General features: G+C 40.9%; 1 protein-coding gene across 4 annotated transcripts in view; it reads right to left on the bottom strand.

The window, feature by feature from the left end:
• The window catches only part of ULK4 (unc-51 like kinase 4), a 68,975-nt gene that overhangs the window by 7,008 nt on the left and 40,307 nt on the right, over positions 1-21,660 (bottom strand). For 3 of the 4 annotated variants that reach the window (XM_061555197.1, XM_061555200.1, XM_061555199.1), the window contains 7 exons: positions 21,173-21,314; positions 19,416-19,508; positions 13,820-13,868; positions 4,699-4,804; positions 4,406-4,566; positions 3,232-3,330; positions 1,495-1,683 (listed from right to left, as the gene is read on the bottom strand). In XM_061555197.1, coding sequence (XP_061411181.1) covers positions 1,495-1,683; positions 3,232-3,330; positions 4,406-4,566; positions 4,699-4,804; positions 13,820-13,868; positions 19,416-19,508; positions 21,173-21,314 — 839 coding nt within the window. The remainder of the gene's footprint in view (positions 1-1,494; positions 1,684-3,231; positions 3,331-4,405; positions 4,567-4,698; positions 4,805-13,819; positions 13,869-19,415; positions 19,509-21,172; positions 21,315-21,660) is intronic. The other variant, XM_061555201.1, reaches the window with a different exon arrangement.

Raw genomic sequence — 21,660 nt, 5'->3', positions numbered from 1 at the left:
ACATTAAATTGGTGGCATACTGAGATAGTAACAGGCATGTGAAGACTTTCTTTGGGATTTTTTTCCTACAGTGTCTTACTCCTAAGTGGGATGTGTTAATATTTTAAGCAATTCGTATATGTAAACATGCAAAAAAGCTAACAAAACGGTCAATTTGTCCTTTTTAAATAGTCAAAGTAACAAAAAAAGTTAATGTTTTAAGTAGCTGGTGTTCATCTTTCTTGGCAGCACTCCCGACAAAAAACCGTGTGATTCATTCAAAGTGGTCAATTTTACCTATGCAACAAGGGAAATAATGGGTTTAGTGAACTTCTAACCAAGCATTGCAACATTTTAATGCTTTTGAAATTCATTTTGTATCTAAATATGTATGAAATGCTCTTGGTATATTTTATTTGACTATAATTAGTATCAAATTCTAGCATCTACATATTACGTACCCTCCTGGTTGGTATTGTAAAAAATGTAAATGTTTTTCCTTAAGTTTGAAGAACCAATCATTGTAAAGAAAGGAAATATTTCACTTAAACTGCTTTACGTATTTGGTAACAGGACTCTCATAAAAAACGAATGTCTCTGTTACAAGACTTCCAGGATAAACTTGAATTCATACGGATGTAAATTAATAAATACATGTACGAATACACAAACACATGTCTTGTCCCCACCATAAATACTGTACTCTGGTGAAATAATAAAATACAAAGACAACACAATGCCCTAAGTGTAGATATACTAAATATAGGTACTATTTAACGTTTACACCCACAAAACAATCGCAGTTCTTTTAAATTCCTGATCTCTATACAGTATTTCATTACAAAACTTGCACAAACAGCAAATTGTCACATCTTGTCGACTGCCTCAGAAAATCACACCACACAAGCGACAACTGCTTATGCGGTCACTTGCACCTTTCTCGCCAAGTGCTAGACGGCACTTCTTTGCATCCTTATAAAGCAATGGTGAACAACCTACGGCCCGCAGGCCACATGCAGTCCATGCAGCCCCTCCTGGTGGCCTGGTCTAAGCGTGTCTATGGTGATGCGTGGAGGTCATAATTAGCGCACAAACACAGTATCAAGCTTGCAGCCTACTGAGGTGAAGGAGGGCCGCTCAGGTAGCTCATGAACTCGTCTAGTGTGTTTTTTTGTGTGTCAATCAACAACGAAAATGTATCCATATATTTTTATCACGGTACATTAGATCAGTGGATACACTACTCCCATTGGTTGCTACAGCTGAGGCCATCAACTCACTTCACATGAGAAACCAGTTCAATCATGGGTGGCTGAAACCTGAATTCAGGCCTTTGATCTCAGCCGAGCTTGCTCAATGGCTTTCATATGGCCATTGCAAGTACGATGAACGCCCTTCTTGTTATGCTTTTCTGTATGGTAAAAAGATTGTGGGTCAGCTTTACACTCCAGGTGCTACGGCCTAGCTTCGACATAATTTAGGCTGCCGGGCCCTGCAGCACACTCTGCCACTCACCAGTCTCTTGATGATGCGCAGGAGCAGCTTCTGCTGTTTGGGGTGTGGAGCAGTGGCTTGCAGAGCGGTGGCGAGGCGTGCGGCGCTCTCGGGACCCGTGCAGTCGGCATCCTCCGCACCGTACAGCTGCACTACCAGCGACAGGCAGCTCAGAGCGCGCTCCCCCACCTCACTCTCCTCCACGCACAGCTGGCAAACACAAACAGGGGTGGAAGTATGATTTTTTTGTTTTTGTATGTGTCTCTAAAGTGGGGTGCGGTAGTGTGGCAGTTAACGCGCTGCGTCCCGCTCACGGACAACACCAGTAGCGATTATCGAAATCGGTCCTAAGCCTCCCTGAGGTCGACTCAGGTGGTGCATCTGCCAGTGAGGTATGTGATTAGTACTACTTGTGAAATGCGTATTTCACAAGTAGTACTAATCACATACCTGCATTTCCCATAAATATGCTAAATTCCTCTTGATATGCAAATTCGTTTGTCAAGGCGCCCTTCCCCCCTTCCAACCCAGCTTAAATAGACGCTCCAAGCGTGGTGGTGTTTCATTCAGACGCTGTCTCCCCGACAGACCTGGTCTTCACCTGAGGACGGCTGCTTGCGTTGTGGCCGAAACGTCGTGAGAATTATTTTATTGTTTTATTTTTATTATTTTATTATTTCCCTACTACGTGACTTTACCGAAAGAACCAAGAGGACGAATCCCTGCAGTCACGAAAGCTTTAAATCGAAATTTAACCTCGTCTTTATTTTCAGGTTTACTTTTACGTATAAGTGTCCAGTACATTGTTATTCATTCTTCACGTGTACAAGTTATATTTAACAGATACAAAATATTAATCATATTTTACATTTAAATACTTCCGGTTTCATGTTTGGGTTAATATAGGGTAGCATAAAACAAAAGGAGGGGGTGTCCTATGACGAACCGTGAACTAAACCCTATTATTTCCCATTTGCCTTCGATTTTGCAGATCGTGGATTTGCCGATTGTGGCAATTTTCAAGAACGTAACCCCTGCGATGGGCAAGGGTTTGGTGTATGCTACAGTTTGTGCCTTACAATGACAGTGTCATGTTGTTGACAACGACGCAGAATGTTGAGGCTGACGCCAAACATCACAGTCATGGACTGCTCTCAAGAGTGGCGGTGTGCTCAGGATAGGGTCGCCCGGCAGCATCTCATGGGGACCGCTATGCTCCAGCCAGGGGCAAGCGACTAATGATGACAGCCATGCTGTGCTGCACTATGTACCATATGCAGTGTATTATGAACATAGTACATTTATGTGCAGTGTGCTGCATGAGATTGCCTAAGCCAAATTAAAAAAAACAATACATTCGTCAATTGACTATGCCAAACGGAAATTTTGCCATTAAAAAATGTCTGCAGTTAATTACCAAATTGCATTATTCTGTGAAGTGGATGTTAAATGCCCTGTTACATCAGACTCTACCGCATCAAACTTTGCAAAAGTAGGCCACTGTATGTTGTTGTCTTGGCCCAAATTACAAAATGACCTGACAAAAGATTGAAAAAAATACTTTTCTTTCATAACTAAGGTAATTTGGATCTCTAATGAAAACAGAGACAAGTAATGAATTTTGCTCGACTGTCACCTGATTTGAGGACATCAATGAATCAATAATATTGGTGCGTGCTGCGATGCAGTGCACATACAATGCAAGCCGGTTTATTGTTATGAAATGTAGAGCGTGCTTGAAGGAGGCACTGCACTCACCAGCTGTATGAAGGTGCAGGTCAGCTTAGTGAACGGCTTGTTCACAAGTAGCATGTCCTCCGCAACCTGCGTGCTGCGTGAATCCCCCACCTTCTGTTGCTGTGGAGACACGTGACACACACATAGACATTTACACACACACACATAGCAACATAAATAACCTGCTATGCCTGCACAGACTGCTGGGACAAGTGTTTTTGGTGAGTCCCGATTAAAGCAGCCACAACATACAGTGAGGGTGGTGTGACTACAAGAATGGATGCCTAGCCATCTTTGCTAATATTTTAGGCAATACACCAGGTATTCATTTAAGGCTCAACCAAACTACAGGAGAAACCTTGCCACTAATGTTGTATATGCCCAGGAATTACACACAGGCCATCATGATCAGTGCAGCGAAAACCACTACACAAATGTTGGCCATTAACACCAAATACAATGATCTCCCATTCAGCCCTATAGATCATAGGGGAGAGTGGTGCTACTGAATACCTACGAAGGCTGGCATGCCAAAAGAGGGGGTAGGTGGCCAGCACAACATAGACAAAGATCCCCTGTGTAGCCTTAACAGATTGTTGGAGCAAAGGCTGTTAGCGAGCACCTATGAAGGTCGGCACGGCACACGAGGGGGTGACCAGCAACACATCCAGCCACCTTTGTCTCCCTTGTGCCGATGATTACACACCACACAAGGTACTCATTTGATGCTGAATTGTTCTTGGGGAGGCCCAGGAACAGTTCAGACAATCGTCACAGGTGTTGGTCACCGGATTCAAAGCGCAGTCTGCTAACTACTGTACTACACACACACATTTCGATTAAAAGCTTTCGTGACTAAAGGGATTCATCTTCTTGGTTCTTTTAGTAAAGTCACGTAGAAGGGAAGTAAAGTGGCCGAAACGTCGTGAGAATTGTTTTATTATGTTTTATTTTTATTATTTTATTACTTCCCTTCTACATGACTTTACCGAAAGACCCAAGAAGATACACACACACACTTAAGCACACACATACACATCATTCCCATTAGGCTTATTACTGCTTGCATTTAAATAATTCCTCAAGCCTGACTGACATCAAATGCCTCGAGTGGACATGACTGCTGATCGAGCACGGGGCTCTTTTTGCGGAGAGTGCACCGGTGGTGCTTGAGTTATGGGGAGGGGGCTGGTACCTGCAGCGCACGCCGCACCATGTCCGCCGTGCGTCTCAGAAGCTCTTGCAGCATCTCCAGCAGTACAAACAGCAGCAGAGAGGCCGACCTGCTGGTGCTCTCCCCCTCCAGCACCAGCACACCGGCATCCATGCACGCAGGCACCAAGCGCTCCACCAGGCCTGCCAGTGGGGGTGATTACGACAAAGCCATCGGCGGCTGCGAGTGGTGAAGCTCGGCAGGTGGTGGCTCAGTGGGACCGACGAAATCTGTGGTGAAGAGCTTTGAGAATCTGGTGTGTAGTTTTAGCCCACCTTGCTGATAGAGTGTGGTCATGTTGGTGTCCTTATTGGCAACCAGACTGCCCAATAAGCACACCACGTTGTACATGCTGCTTCCCAACATGCTCTCCTGGTGCTCCTGCAGCAGTGAGTAATGACAAAAGAAGCAAACAGTACAGATGAAGATGCTTTGACACGACATGAAGAGGGGATACAAGAGAAGGAGAGGTGACCAGGTGACTCTCAACTGGCTCAAATACGCATGAGCCATCACCGCTGCTGAGTTCCTGTGTTCAAATGCAGGTCTCACCAATATGTGATTAAACCAGGTTCTTTCATATAGTAAGTTTATGGTCTCAGTAGTCATTTTCATATGCAGATGAAAACGCTGAATTAATGGTTGTATGAAACGCATTTAGGTGATAACTTAAATGAGAAACACATTCCCATTTTTGCAAAGAAAATGTTTACTCTGGTTGCAAATATGTAATTGTTCATAACCTGCATATTTTTAAACGGCTAATTATCATTTTGCTTAGTACACGGTTGAACATCCACCTTCTCCCCACGTGTTTAACATTATGTTAACTCTGATCAATGTGTGGAATACATTACACCTTATTAGCATCGCCAGAACCTCAAAGTGTGCGATGATGATATAAAAATATAATTAATGTAAGACAAGAGGACATTTTGTACCAAGGAAAATGCAAAACAGTGAATAATTACTGAACAGTGAATAATAATGACTGACACAGCAGAAACCCTTCAATTCCAAACACCTGTTTAAGGTCCAATTCACATTCCACAGAGATAATGCAGACAGTGTGTATCTGTATAGCAGGGGCATATAATTAAATTGAATGAACTTTTGTTTAAAATATACTTTACGGGATCGGAAGTTAAGCTGTGCACATAAAAATAAACGTTGGCTGTATCCATTGGTGCTTAAAATTCCTCAATGCCCTGACAATATTGTGTAACCCACACTACCACATTACCTGCAGATTAGGGACGGCCATCATCGGGGAACGTGTAATTTGTGGCAGTACGTGAAACTCGTAATTAAAAATGTGCGAAAAAATATCTAATTTAAAAACAAAACAAAATTCCACGCTCTGCATTCACATATTTTTTATAGCTACTTATCGCCATTCAGCAGGGCCAATTTTCTGCTGTGGACTGCATAAACATAGCTCTAAATGCATTAATAGGCAGACTGCGGATGGATCAACACAGCAGGGGTCCAGAGACAATCCCTGCTTCATACATTCTGAACGGCAAGCAAAGTACTTATCTGCTCACAGCAGACAGCTGCAATAGCTGGGCTCGCATAAGTGCAGATGAGCTATGCGCTTATGCATGGGCCCTGTGTGCAATGCCTTCAACGACACTATTTGCATCTAAGATATGTGTCAAGCGATATACATTTATATTTGATCAAGCATATACTATTGGGTCCCTGTAAATGCTAGCAGGAAATAGACAAAGCAAAAAGATTGAAAGTATTGTTTTTTCCAAATTTTCAGGAGTACTGGAGAAAGGTGGACTATGTAGGTTTAAATGCTTGCAGAATTACCATTGGTTGCACTGGTCATACTCTTAAGTTTTTTCGGTAAAGTCACGTAGGTAAAAAATAAATAATAATATAATAGAAAAATAATAGAAAAAAAAACATAAATAAAATGATAATAATAAATAATATAAATAAAATAATAACATATTATTAAATACTATTATTAGTATTTTACCTACGTGACTTTACCGAAAAAACCTAAGAGTATGGATCCTTGCAGTCACGAAAGCTTCAAATCTAGAATGCACTGGTCATGTCTGTTTCCTCAATACAAGCCTATTATATATACAAAAACAACAGATATGAATGTGAGAAGTCCCAGGAAGCAGGGATATTAAATTTTATATATCGTTTCAAGATATAAAATTGAAAATCCTAATGTTCTATCAGTGTCTAGACACGTAGCATTTCTTTCCAATTTCCGAAACATTTAATAAGCTGGAGCCACACCTGATGAACCAAGATTGGAATTATAATACCTTCAGTCAATTTCTTCAAGGGCCTGCCTTCTATGACCACAAGACTGAGCATCATCAGCTAATGGCTGGTTTGCTATGTGTCTGTCTGGCAAATCAATCTTTATTGCTGGATTTGACTACATTTATTTAAAAAGAAAGTATTTCTGTATGTTCATTTGTAGCATAAGTTGACTATCAAATATGTATATACTCCGTAGCCAACCATGCTAATTGCACCTCCGATTCGCACGGTTGGCTATGTACCGCCTGAAAGAAATTCAACATACACACATACACATACAAATCTGCTTTAAATTCAAGTTGGAACCTGAACATCAATGCCAAGGCTTGTGTGGTAAATTTTACATAAACTAAAACAGTATTAATGTAGACATATGATAAACGGATAGCTAATGTAAAGCAGCAGAGGAATAATTTGTACACTTGTGTACAGGTGCACATTTGTACACTTGGAGGCATGATGACCTGGGGGCTAAGTACAGAAAATATTCGTAAAATCCACCAGGTTGCCAAACTTTGTAGACTGCCAAACGGTGTAGGTGAAAATGCAGAGTATTTGGGCACGCCCTCTTGAGATCTAAAAAATGGGCGTACGTCAGTGGTTGCTAGGGATCATGTCATCACTCCAACTATACCAGCCAATCAGCTACCAGGAAAACAACCCTGCCGCAACATGACCACAGTGAAGTCCCCGTGCACTCCATGCATTCAGCCGATCTGTGGATTTACATTATTGTTTTAAAAAAGTCATTTAGGTGTAATGTTGTGGTAATTTATTTGTGTGACTGTAGATGAGTGTGTGAAATTGTTTGAGTATGTTGCTTTGCGTGATAATTTATTTACGTGCAGCCTTACTAGGTACTCATGAAGAGTGTTAAAAGGCTCTATATATGGTGGATCTTTGTTCTTATTTATGAAAGTGTGTGCTTGCATGGGGAGAGTATTTATATGTGATTGTGCACACGTGTGTGTTTGTCTTTGTATTTGTGGGGAGTGGTAGTGTAGCGGTTAGTGCGCGGCGATACGAACCCGGGGACCCGAGATAGATTCCCGCTCAAGGCCAACACCAGTGACGATTATCTGAACTGTTCATGAGCCTTCCCTTGGTCGACTCAGCCTCAAATGAGTACCTGGTGTGATGTGTAAATGATCCTTATGGAAGTACTCCGGGGTACCAAATAATACAAAATGGCCGAGGCAATAAAATATTTTATTCCTGGAATACAATTTTTTCCAGGGGTGTACTTAACTCCGTGACTGGGGTACCAATCAATCCGAAATCAGTGCTACTCCACGATGTCGAAATGCCAAACATTAGCATAAAAAATCCGTTATCAAAAAATTCAACTTTTAATAGTGCATCGTGTACAGCTCGTTGAGATGAGTCGATTGCCGCAACGCCGACCATCAACAGACTAAAAATGACTGCATCACGAACATTATGCAAGAGCCGGGGTACTATGCTACCCCGGGGTACCGCCATAAGGTTCAAATGACGCCACTGGGGAGACAAAAGTGGCCAGGCATTGTGCTGGCCACCCACCCCCTCATGTGCTGTGCCGGCCTTCATAAGTGCTTGCTAAGACAATTTGCCCCAACAGTATGTTAAGGCTATATGGGGGATCTTTGTGTATTTGTGATGGTGCATGTGTGTGCACATAAGTAATGACGAATTTGAAGGTAGTCCCCACCGTCCCCAAGTTCTCACGGAATGTACGCAATTTCTCTCGCGTAAATCCCGTACGGAATCAAGAGGTAGGACAAGTCTGGGCTTAAGCATGTTTTTTAATTGCGTAAGTCGTTTGTACTCAGGCAGCTGGAAGAAGCTGTTTTAACTCTTCACCATCTCAAACTAAACATGACTAGACAAGGCTGTTGACAAACCATTACTCCTGGATTTTCATAACACTTGTGCTGTCAACTTTGCTTTGTAATGCTATAAATATCGTATATATTAAACTTCCTTTACATGCATATATGAGAGCATTTGTAGTGTAGTGGGTGTGGTTGTACTAATATAAACTATTAAAACTATGTTTTATTTTACCAAGGCCCACTGAGCTATTACAGATATTTTTCAGAAGCGACCTGGACACAAATGATAGCTCAATAAAGTGGCTTATCACGTGGAAATTTATAGCAGCCAAATACTCTAAACACATGTTTATAAATGTTCAGGGAAAAACCGGAGGACCCAGATAAAAATTCACGTGACCACGGGGAGAACATCCAAACTCCCAATTTACAGGTGTCAAGAGTCGGGATCGAATCGATGACTTCCTGTATACCAGGAGAGGAAGTTAACATCTCGCCACCGTGGCGCCCAATCTCAGCATCAAAAGTTTGATGCCTAAACATGCACATCAGTGGCAGGTTGCATCTAAACCTGTCCCACGTATTGCCCTATTCGACTCGGCATTATATTAAGTGCCTGGTGTGGTGTGTGAACATCCATACTGGGAAAACAAAGGCAGCCAGGTGTGGTGTTGGTAATTCTGTCCCTTCATGTGCTTTTCTGACCTTAACAAGGGGTTGCCAACAGCATTTTCCCCTGCGGTCTTGTAAGGGTAAATGGATGATCTTGCATTTGTGAGCAGGTTGGCTTGCATAAAAGCATAAAGGACCATCCACTGATTAGTCCTGTGTTATACTTCTTGCAAAATTGGTATGAGCAAATTACACGTATTAGCACAAGCACCATGTCCGCACGTGCACCGATCTGTCTTCTACCCTGGCTCAAGCATGTGTGGGACAGAACACCAGTGGCAAGTGCGGGTGTGTCTCTGCATATGCATTATTACTGTCAATGCTGCGGATGTTCTGCGTGCCGTCATGCATTTGTGGGACACCCTGGCTCCTGTGACAGAATCCGCCACATTCGTGTGCACGCTGCGTTGCCTGTTTGCGTGTGCTGCAGTTGAGCTGAAAGACCCGCGGGTATGCGTGTACATGCGCATGCGAGTGTGGGTCTGTGTGTTTTTTGTATGCTTTGGCAAGCGAGTGGAGTGGGTGTATTGGCATGTGGCCCCATGGCCTTAGGGTCTATTCCTGGCCAGCTGTGGTGGATGCTCACCCACTGAGCTCATGCCAACCATTCTTCCCCCTTGGTCCACATTCATGTTGTGTTGCTGTCATCCATATGCATACTTGAACTGATCACGTGCACTGCAATATGTACAAGTAAAAATAGTCAAAGTGTATCTCCCTGCTCAAGTAAGCAATGGAGCAGTGTTCGTCTCTGTTGGTGACCCTGAGAAGGTAACTAGAATTCTATATTCCCATGGTGGGGCCCCTCTCTCTATCGGACAACCACTGCTGAATTCCTACAGAGCGGTACTCACTTTATCTAACTTAGAGGCATAGGAACGTTTTCCTCACGACAATGACCTGCACGTAACAATAAACTGTATGAATCAGTTATGAGTTCTGTTTTCAGTAAGGGCATATTAGTAATATGGTTTACAAATTTAAGTTTTTCATTATTGGCACCGTTTTATTATGAAGTGTGCTGGATTAACGTAACTTTTGATTTATTTTTGTTTGTCGGAGACTTTATCTGTGAACACTGAACCCAATGTAAGATTTTATTTTGCATATCAATTAAATATAAATTAAAGCGACAGGTGCACGAGTGGAGCACATTTAGTGAACTCAGCCTTGTTAACTAATCACCACAAAAATAATCAAATATTGGTTCATTATGATGAATGCAGCTGAGCACGAACACACTCACTAATCTCCACAGCCGCTGAATGAGTGTAGTCTTCTGCCTGCGTGAGGCAGATACTTGAAGGATGCCAAATCGAGCCCTGTGCTGTTACTTATGGGCCATTTGGCAGTGAGGCGTGCAGTTCGGCAACATGGGGTCGATTTCCAAAATGCAATAATTTTTTGCTTTGCGCCTACATGATGATATGACAATGGGATATGATAGGTTAACAAGAAGTAAATATTTACATATTTTTTTACATTTTAAAGATATTCTTGTATATTAATATCATGTATAAGTGGTTATATAATTAGGAGTAGCAACTTACAAGTCAAATGCTAATTTATTCAGCAACTAGGAGATGAGTTTCAAACAACACAGATACATGTGTGAAGAGTAGACAGCCTTTGTGCATATGTAAAAACAAGCAGTATTTCCTAAAAAAAACTGCATTGTGGGTCCTTTGGACTTAGATCACCATCAAAATAAAAAAAATGGTTCACGTTGCCGATTACTGCATCACTGATGCTTTCGGCTGGTCATATTTGTTCAGATTAATTTTGATGATGATGTAAGACAAAAGGACCACAATGCAGTTCTTCAGGAAATGCTGATCGTTTTTGCAATTGCACAAAGGCTTTGGGTTCTTAATACATTTCTGCATATGTTTTTCCAGCCGGCACTCTTATTATTTCAATGGCTTTTTCTCATAATTTACAGATCTGATCAATGGAGATGAGTAATCACAAACCGACTCCTTTTCACAAATGATACTCCCAATTGTTGTGTCCCACATGCACTTGAGAGAGCTCTTGATTTAATGCCTTGGCGGTCCCCAGCTCATTGCGAAAATTCACAGGTGCGGAGGACATGTCGCAGCTGGGTGCCGCTCACCATTATGGAACATAAGCTCATCCCGGCTGCTGAAGCGCATCTTTGTTTTGTTCCTTGCAGATGATGATCGCACTCAAATTAAATTTAATGATTTTATCTGCTCCCGGGCAAAGATTCCTCCCTCTAACACGCCCCGATACGTGCAGGGTTTTACAAAACTAGCTTTTCTATTGATGTGGCCATGGCGCAAGTTACAAATGAAACGTAGCAATGACCAAGTATCCTGTCATAGAAAAGGATCCCCAACTATGCAACACGTGTAATCATTTTGACTTATCACTGATTCAAATATCAAAGTAACTCGTGGATCAAATGAGAAATGGGATGGCATTAATCTATACTGGAAACCCTGACTCAGTGGTGCAAATGTAACATTTCCATAACATATCCCAATATCTCCATAGGATAAACTATTAAATAAAAAAAACTTTAGACAATATTTCTTTTACCAGGTAAGGATATAGACCTAAGAAGGTTGATCGGCTGAATTGACCCCTAATTAGGTTCTAACTCTTAACTTAAAAAAACATTGTGAGCCCAGTTCTCTAATCAGCACAATTTGGCCAGATCAGCACTATAATGAATAAAAATGTTTTGTTATGTATCAATAAAAGCCTCACTGAGAATCAAAACGCTTTCTCAGAAGGATTATGTATATATTGGGATGTTTAGTCCATTCTTTTTTGTCTTTTATGTGGGAGGAAGCAAGGGTAGCTGAAGAAAATCTACACATAAGAGGAGGTGGGTCCATGCATATGGCTCAAGAACCAACTTGCTGTACTATCACCTCACAGACTGAGAGTCTCATACAATGTGGTTTCCTCTTCAGGAATCACCATCGTGTTCTCCCAAGATCCAAATTTAAGATGTGTGCCCCACAACTCCAAACTTGTACTTATATTACTAAACTTCTCAGTTATAAAAAAAATCTACCTCATGCACTTCTTTTTTAAATCAACTAATGACCATCATAGATGAAGAGTACATTATAATGAGGACTGTACAGGTATTCATGCAACCGAATAAAACTGAGCATGTACTTGAGCGCATACTGCACACGTGAATTTACACAAGCTGTTCCAACATCTGGCAAGCACCGCCTTGTAGACACAGCTTGTTTGGCATGAAGCCACGCTCCCAAAGATCAAACAGGGGTGAACGACAGATTCAAGGAGTGTTTTTGTTCCCACTGCGAGTGGTGGGAGGATCTGTGAGTGCCACTCCAGGGGAGCGTATTGCCACTAGAGCTACCTAAACGTCAGAACATTTGGAAGCAGAGCCTCAAACAGCCCCAAACAGTTGTAAAAAGCACCATGGAATAATAATTAGCACAGCTTGCCAGAAAATTAAGGCGGGATCGTTCGGGGTTTCTTATGGGATTAAATATAAATTGATTTGAATCATATGTAAAAATGTTTCACCCTCGTATAGCATGATCACTCAATTGGAAGGAATGACATTAATCAATACCAAAGTGGAGATAACCCCCCCATGCCATCCTTATCCCATATGGTCTTGCGATGCCACAATATATTTCACTCCTGCACATTAATTTATTTCATGACTCCATCTCTGTAGTGGCCATTCTATGGGGTACATTCTTCCATAGCTGCCAATCCATCACAAATTTTGTCCATCGGTCATCATCCCTACGAATTAGGTGTCCTGTACACATCCACTGTCTTTAGTTAACAGACAATGTGTCTGATTTGCACTTGTTCTCTGATCCATGTGCTCCTCTACCTGTCTCTAAGTGTAATTCCCAAGCGTGTATATTTCCATACTTCTTTGCAAGACTTTTTAGCTTTCGTTCCATTTGTATCAGTATCCACGTGCCTAATGTCAGAGCTGACAATATGTACCGACTGACAACTTTCTTTTTCAGGCACGTTGGTAAGTTGCTTTCATTATTAAGTTCAGATTTCTAAAAGTACTCCATCCTGGTATCCAGCTAATATATTAAATTACTGTTAATTGATTATATATGTTTATACTTTCAATGTATAAAGTGTTCTACCTGGTTGTATGTAGAGTGCTCAACTTACAATTGGAAGGTCGATGATTCAAATCTCAGTTGGAAGATGAATCAGGCCATCAATACGAGCTCCAATTTGTAGTGATTTAAAGACCCTGTCCTATGGAGAAACTAGCCCAATGTATATGCATGTCAATATCCACACCTGGCTCAGGCCTACAAACAGATTTGAGCACTTTGCAATGCTTAATTTTGTAAGTTGACAATTTTTATGTGTTGACACAAATGATAAATGAAAATGCTATTTCTATAAGGGGTATTTTATAGGTTTTAAACAAAGCATTAAAGTTTAGTGTTTTTTCATGGTACAAAGCCAGGTAATGCAGAAGCATCTATGCTACACGGCAGTGAATCATACTGAAAATAATTGAATTCCCAGTGTTCTGAGATATGTCACAAAAGAGCCTCTTCTTAGCGTTGGTTCATAGGTGATACTTGTAACGATGAGTTGACCCACATACCTGCAATACTTGCAATAGTACTGGAACAAGGTTTAACTCCTCCAGGTGCCTGGGTGGAGGACACAGAAGCCATATGTTATAAAGAGGCAACCACAGACACTCACTGTTGCTTCAGCACATACTGAAATATTAAATAACAAATAATGGCCAAACCAGCATTCATCAACATTAAATGAACTCCTGTATATGTTTCAACAAATTATGTCTCTAGTAATTTATTTGTTTCCGAATAAGGATGTATATTGTTCAATAAAGTAAATGTTCTGTAGGATGGACAGCAGGTAACCAAGACAGGCATTAGAGTTATAGTGGTTCAACTAAGTTCTGTGTAGAGGGTTGATTGTCTCAGCCTGATCACCAATGGTGGCACAATGTTTTGTCCATCTCTGCTCCGCGAAATGTATAAACTGACTGACGTACGGACATTATAATTCACAAAGCATGTAGTATCGTATAGAGTTGGGTAAAACAGGACTATTGAAATAACTCCAAAAGTAGTTCTGTGGTATCATTTACTGAGGCCTTTGTCTGACACGATGTCATGGTCTACTGGCTGTATCAATTCCAGGATATATCTCCATCTTATATCATAATTTTAACAGCAAAATTGGTGTAATAATTAATATTTTAGTATTATATTAAGTGTTTCCCCACTCAAACGAGTTTTGGTTCACACTCATCCTTGTTTATGGGCAGGAGCTAATGGGGGAAATTCCACATTCCTCTGTCAGAGCTCAGTAATTATTCTTTGGTTCTTTCGGTTCTTTCGGTAAAGTCACGTATAAAGAACCAAAGAATAATTCCTGCAGTCACGAAAGCTCCAAAATTAAGATAGAGCTCAGTAACTCCATGGAACAACTATAATTGATAAATATTCAAAACTGTGCTGAAATTCATTTAATTATACTCAACATAGACTTTCATTTGCACATCGCAAAAATGGCTCAACAACAACGCATCTTAAAAGTTAAGCAGTAAAGTACTAAATTAATGTTTTATGCCTTTTCCCAGGTCAAGGAAAAATGCGTCCTCAGGTGAAGAACAGGGCTGTCTTTCCGACAGCCCTGTTCTTCACCTGAGGACGGATGCTTGCGTTGTGGCTGAAACGTCGTGAGAATTGTATTTTATTATGTTTTATTTTTATTATTTTATTATTTCCCTTCTACGTGACTTTACCGAAAGAACCAAGAAGATGAATCCCTGCAGTCACGAAAGCTTTAAATCGACCTTTGCGACTCTTTGGTAGCATTATGGCTAATAATTTGACACAATTGGAAAGTGTAATCCCATTATCTTTTCAGGGTTGATAAAGTAAGTAACACTTTGTATAAAGTAAACAATAATTATCCTATGGTTAAAATGGTTCCCACCATAGGAATGTGAAATATCCATTCCTGATTATTACTATTATAATTATGCTTGTTTCTGCCAAGTTTGTTCAGAAGCAGGCGATGGTTGCTATGTATCATTCAAATTGAGTAGTTTGCAAGTAATGATGCTAGCACACACTGGCTTACTCTTGCAAATTACGTCGCTGGAGCTTTAACATCTGTAACGTCCACTGTGAAACATACACCCGCAGCATTAGAGCGGCCGCTTGATGTTGAATAAGTATAACCCGTAAAAACAAAGTTTTTCACTCTAAATCCTTTATATGCGTGGCGGCTAGAGTCCTCTCGTCCTCTGGCTTGAGATGGCTGCCACCTATGGGTCAGATGATTGTCTGCAGTATTAAACAATTGGTAATTAAATATTTAATTTGTTTTCCCTAAACAGTGTAAAATTTTGGAAAAAAAATTTCACGAACATTAATTGTCTCGCACAACGAGTCTGTGTGCAAAATGTCAGCTCGATTGGATCACGGGAAGTGGGTTAAAAAACGACCGAAAGGTTTGCACGGTCGTAAGCAAGCAAGCAAGCACGCAAACGAACTAAATATAAAGGATTTAAAAAGCGGCGAACTTGTTACCGCTAGGCCATGTCTCTGCCCCAAGACTACCAAGGAGATAAGCACAATCTCACATTTTATGTATGATTAATTACACATTTCTAAACGTATAGTTTTTACTTGGCATTTACAGTAATCGTATATGTAATGTGTCAAGATGTTTTTTTTGGATCAACATGCAAATATAATATTCTATTATAGTAATATTTAAAGCACTCCATGAGTTCATGAATATGGGCACATACATGCACGTAACAAAGTATGTTTACACTTAAAACATAATAAATTATGTTATGTTTCAAATTTTCAATGTTGAATTTCAGTGTATTATCTTTGGGGAATTACTAAAGGACACCATCTATCAACTGGTTGACATACAAGAAGCATTTGCAAGAGCAGGCAGCTGTGTGCTAGTGTTGCATCCCAAATGCAATATTTCAAAATTACTCTCACATGTGACCATCCATCCATATGTAATGAGATAGTGACATCTACTGGTTGGTAAAGGGTAGCACGGGTACAGGCACCATTATAAACATTATCCAATCCCCAAAGGGGAAGGTATCTCGGCCAAAGGTGAGGGGTAGGGACGGCCGAGAAACTCCCGAGAACTGGATGGAAAGTTCCACGAGAGGGCGTGGCCGGAGGCAGAGTCTAGGCGCGCCTGCGAGAATATAAGCGGAGGCGGACTCGTGGTTGGTGTGTGAAGTCTAAGGTCCGGACTGCGTCGCTGCTCGCCATCATCTCTCTCCGTCGTTCGACCACGTGGCGGATCTCCGGCAAAGCTCCACCGCCCTCCCCGGCATGCCGTCAGCCAGCGGCGAGACCGGGACCGGATGGGCAGAACCAGCCGCGTGATCAACCGTGTGTGTAGTCTGTAGAATGTAACATCTACGTGTGGGCCTGGAGAGGACGCTGATAACGTTGGCCTGTGCCGTGCCGTACGTGGAATAAAGAAGAGTACCCTCTACACGATGTGTTGTGGAAGTCGCTCATTATACATACATGACTACAGTTATCAGGGTCTCCCTTGTAAAATAGATATTGAATCGTATTGAGTCAGTACAGTAAAAAAAATCGAACACGTCAAGCAGCTGGTGTAATATCAGGCGCACAGAGGGAGTGTATACACATTGTAAAGGGAGGTACAGAGTGAAGTGGCTATTGTATTGTCTGGTTGCAATACAATAGTCAGAGACTTCCCCCAAAGTGTTTTCGACGCCCCTTGCACAGAACCATGCACGTTACACTCCACAAGCGAGTCTGTTTGCTCCAAAATCACAAAAGAAATAGGTGAGCATAAGCCCTGACTAATGAGCAAAAATAAAGATAAACTGCAGTTGGTTGGCCCTGTAACATGACATCACAGACTGGAAAACACAATACCGAATGGCAGAATTCAAGGATGGAGGAGTCAAGTCAAACCACAAGGACAAGCTGAACGACCATCATGAAGGACTGGACCAGTCTGAAAGAGGTGGATGCTCTACAGGCTATAGAAGATAGAATAAGATGGAAAGGAATAACTAGCCATACATCTCATGTACGTACATCTCATGTACGGCTGGTTATTGCTAGGAGTAGACATGACAAAGGGAAGAGGTTCCACCTACTGACCACACATAAATCACTCGTACACACACACTGGGGAAGAAAGGATACACTTAAGGAGTGTCCAAAAGAGGAATAAGCTTTGTAATATGCACGTACATTACAGTAAATGTTAGTTTAAAAAAATGTTTTACCACGTGGAACAACTCCAGTGGCACAATTTGTATATAAGGGTAGCAACAAATAGTTAATTCAAACACTATAGGGTGTCATACATTGTTATATTTAGATCAAATGGTGTGCGATCATGAATATTTTAAATAAAGAGAAATTAGTAACTGGTTAAAGGCAAAGCAATCAAGGCAATAACATTATTTGTGTGCCTTTCAGGTGAACCATAAGGAGGTGGGAAAAGTCTAGTGGCAAATCAGCCATGTGAGTTCAGATGAAGACACAACAAACCCCCAAAGATGAACAAAATACTCAGACATTCCTGCTAACCCACACATACGCCCATGTCATAAAACCCATCTTGAATTACATAGGAGTGGCTTTTGTCAGGGTAAAAAGAAAACTGATCATAGATAAAGTAGGAAGGTTTACTGGCGGTCATTTTTTGGAATGTTGGTGTCTGTCCAGAAACTATTAAATCATGTAAAGACAGTCAGCTGCTGTGTAGGATGGTACATTTATTCTCATATACTTTTCAAGGCAAACAAACATGTTAAAGAATGATAGCAGTGACTTTATCCAGTTGGATGGTGCTGTGGTTCGAGCACTCAACCCACAAATAGAAAGTTGCGAGTTTGAATTATGGTTGTAGGTCAACTTCCATCATCTAATGAGTCAATAAAATTATTACCACTTGCTGGGAGGTCAACATTGGTTGTTCTATGTAGACTTTTTGTAGGTAGCTTAGGACCACCATTGGAGATTACCACTGTCCCAAAGCTATTTTGAGCAGGGAGACACTGATTTTGATTTCTTGCTGAATAGCTGGAAGTTAAGATGGATCATTGCAGCACTTGCTGTGTACAACCAAGCAATTCTACGTAGCTTAGTGAAACTGTCACGAGGCTTATAATATAGCTACCTAGTCTCTTAATGTATGCAGTTAAACAAACATGCAGCATATTATTTGTTTGTAAAACAATTGATGTATGGCTGTATTAATCATGATACATTCTAACCTTACTCGTAAAGCTCTCTTACGGATGCTATAGGCTTTGGGGTTGGGCCAATGGAGGGTCCGTTGGTCTAAAACAATTGGTTACAATGACATCATATCAACATCTGCTGAAACCACATCGAACACTTGCCTAACATTGCTTTAATAATTGCCACATGTCTTTGTCTTGCCAGCATTTGCATTTGATATATTACTTACATGTCTTATGCCGCAATAAAAAATGATAAATGTTGCCCCTTTTGCACCGAGACCAACAATTATGAAAATATTGATTTAATCAGAACTTTTATCATAGTACCCACAAGCCACAAATGTTAATCTTTCCATGTAATGTCTGCTTGTCTTTAAAACCCAGAGAATGCGGTGTTGTAATAACAGCAAAAGACAAAACGAGAGTTTTCTGAACTTATTAGAATTATGACCTTATAAACAACACACCATGTGTTATTATACCACATGTATTATTTTGACTAAATTTGAGTTTAAGATAATATAGCTAAAATACGAATCTATGTTTTTATGTTATCAAGTTCGTTTGCATTGCATTATTTTTACTATTATGCAAGTACTGGGTTGCCCTGTATTCAAGCTGTTTTAGACGACATGAGTTTGAATCCTGGTTGGTTTTGCTTGACTTAGGTCATATTTCCTTTAGGGTCCACAAAATAAGTGTTACTTTGTTAAAATTCAACAGTGATTGTGCCATCGAGAAAGGAATTGTGAAAATTATTTTGCTGGCTCAGGGCTGCCAAACGTGATCAGCACCACCTTACACTCATCTGAGTATAGGCACACTACAACTTCTGAACCAGGGAGTATTGGAAAAGCAGCCTTGAAATAAAGAAATAAATATTGTGAAGAGCACAGACAAAAAGGGATAATTACACGACAGAGTGTGGGTATGGTACCGGATGAACACAGGACTGTAATCCACCAGGGCGAGTAGAAGCTTGAGAGCGTATGCTGGCACAGGATCTGGTTCCATCAGCAGGTTCTCATACCTGCTCAACAAAATATCATACCACCAGGATTGGGTTAGCCACTGTTATAAGATGTGCAAGCAGACCGACATTATTGCCTATAATTGTGCATTTATCGCTGAATCCGTATTAAATCCCAGCTCTTGAGTGGTCCCACAACAGCAGTTTCAAACATTATATATTACTATCCATAATTCTATAGCTGGACTAAGAGCATCTCTACACTCGAGCATCGCCACAGACCTCAGCCTCTGAAGTACGGCATTGGACAATTAAATGTGCTTATTGTGTCTGTCAAGGAAAAACTAATGGAATGAGTAGGCAGAACGTGAAACAACTATGTTAAATATGGGAAGGTGATATGATCAAAGGAACATGCAAACGGTGATAAACCAATATGATGTTGTTTTATGGTAGACTATGACTTTAATCTGGGTTAGTATGCCACACGCAAAGCTACAGTATACTTTCAGACACACACCACAGTGCACATGTTATACAAACAAATTAAACCACTTCAAACACGCCACTCACTCACCCACCCACGCAAACACTGCATAGGTCTCCACCACATACACACCCCCTCCACACATGCCATAAGAACTGCACAAATTATATAATTATACAACATACACAGACCATACACACATTCATCAAGCAGAGACTATTTTAACCACAGGACAAGCACTGTTGGAAATTGTACTCACAAAGTCTACATAGAACAACTCTGTACTTGTGAGTCGAGCACTCTCCACCCAGTGCCACCTAGCTGAATGATTTAAAGTAGTCCCTCGATTTACGTTTTTAATCCGTTCCACGAAAACTGTTAACCAAAATAACTGTTAATCTAATATAGGAATACATGTTAAAAGCATCCATCTGTAATGTACACAAAGCTAGTCGAGGTCTAAATGCTCATAAATGGGCGTCGCTGATTGAGGTACTCAGCCCACTTATGAGCGGTCGGATTGGCCGTAATCATACCGTTAATAAAAATGTTAATGTTAGTCGAAACCATGGGGTCCTATGCGAGGTGAAACGTTTACCGAAAAACCGTTAACCGATGTCACTGTTAACCGAGAGACTACTGTATATCTCTTGTGCTATCTAGTGGAGCTGCAGTGGTAATGCAGATATAGATTCTATAAGAATACCTAACATATTTTACTTACCTATAAAAGTATCACCAAATCACAGAATATAAGTAAAACATGTAAGCAGCTGTCTCCTTCATATATCTGTCTTATTCAGATAAAATACAAGTATATTTTACACAACTCAATGGCCCCATAGCCTTCTGGGAGGGTACATTTTCAGCAACATTAATTCACTGCATGAAAATTCAAGACCGGTTTTAACATATGGTGTCACATCAGCAGTCAGGCTTTTTGAATAAATGAGTATCAGTAGCACCCTACCAATGTGACTCAGTTATATCAAAACCAGTCCAGGCTTTTCCTTCTAAAAACAAATTTTACGAGACATTTATAAACAGATAAGGGTTGATAGGTGAGGTATCCATAAATCCATGGACCATGTGGATCAATGTTTTCCATCAGCAGTTAAGTTGTAACCCTCTGTACTTTCATCAATAGCGTGTGGCCTGTTTCAACTGCTGTTGACTTGCCTGACATTATACTTAGGAACCCTTCACAAATGGGGGATCACGGTGAAATGACACTCACTCTGGTAGAAGGGTCTCCTGGACGAGGCGGAGTAGGCCGGCATTAGGCGAGACACCGCCGGCCTTGCTGCTCACAGCCTCGTGTCCAAGCAGTACAGATGCCGCCTCTGACAGCAGCCGCAAGCTGAACATACGGCGCTCCGCTGGGGGGAACACACTAACGGAGACGGAGGGTAGGTAGAAAGAATATCGTGATATGTTTTACTCGTGTAATTAATCGAGAGCCGCTGTTCTAGAATGTTTCTTCACCAAAAAACACTGGTGCAACTAAGCAATACGATACAATTCACCACATCAGTGGAGACATAGTGGGTTTAAATTAAAATGTTTTGCTCAAACAAGTGCTATTTAATTGAAAAAGGTTTAGTTAATTGAAAATGGTGAAAGACTATGTCTCTTTTAAAAATATATCCCACTCAAGACCAAGATAAATTGTACAACTCCTTGTTTTCTCAAATAAATGCATTTAAGATACAGTGAAGGAAAGGG

The sequence above is a fragment of the Lethenteron reissneri genome, chromosome 20 (assembly GCF_015708825.2).
Source record: "Lethenteron reissneri isolate LAM-NWPU_2019-01 chromosome 20, ASM1570882v1, whole genome shotgun sequence".
NCBI classification, from domain to species: domain Eukaryota; kingdom Metazoa; phylum Chordata; class Hyperoartia; order Petromyzontiformes; family Petromyzontidae; genus Lethenteron; species Lethenteron reissneri.
This window is presented reverse-complemented; position numbering and strand designations above follow the sequence as displayed.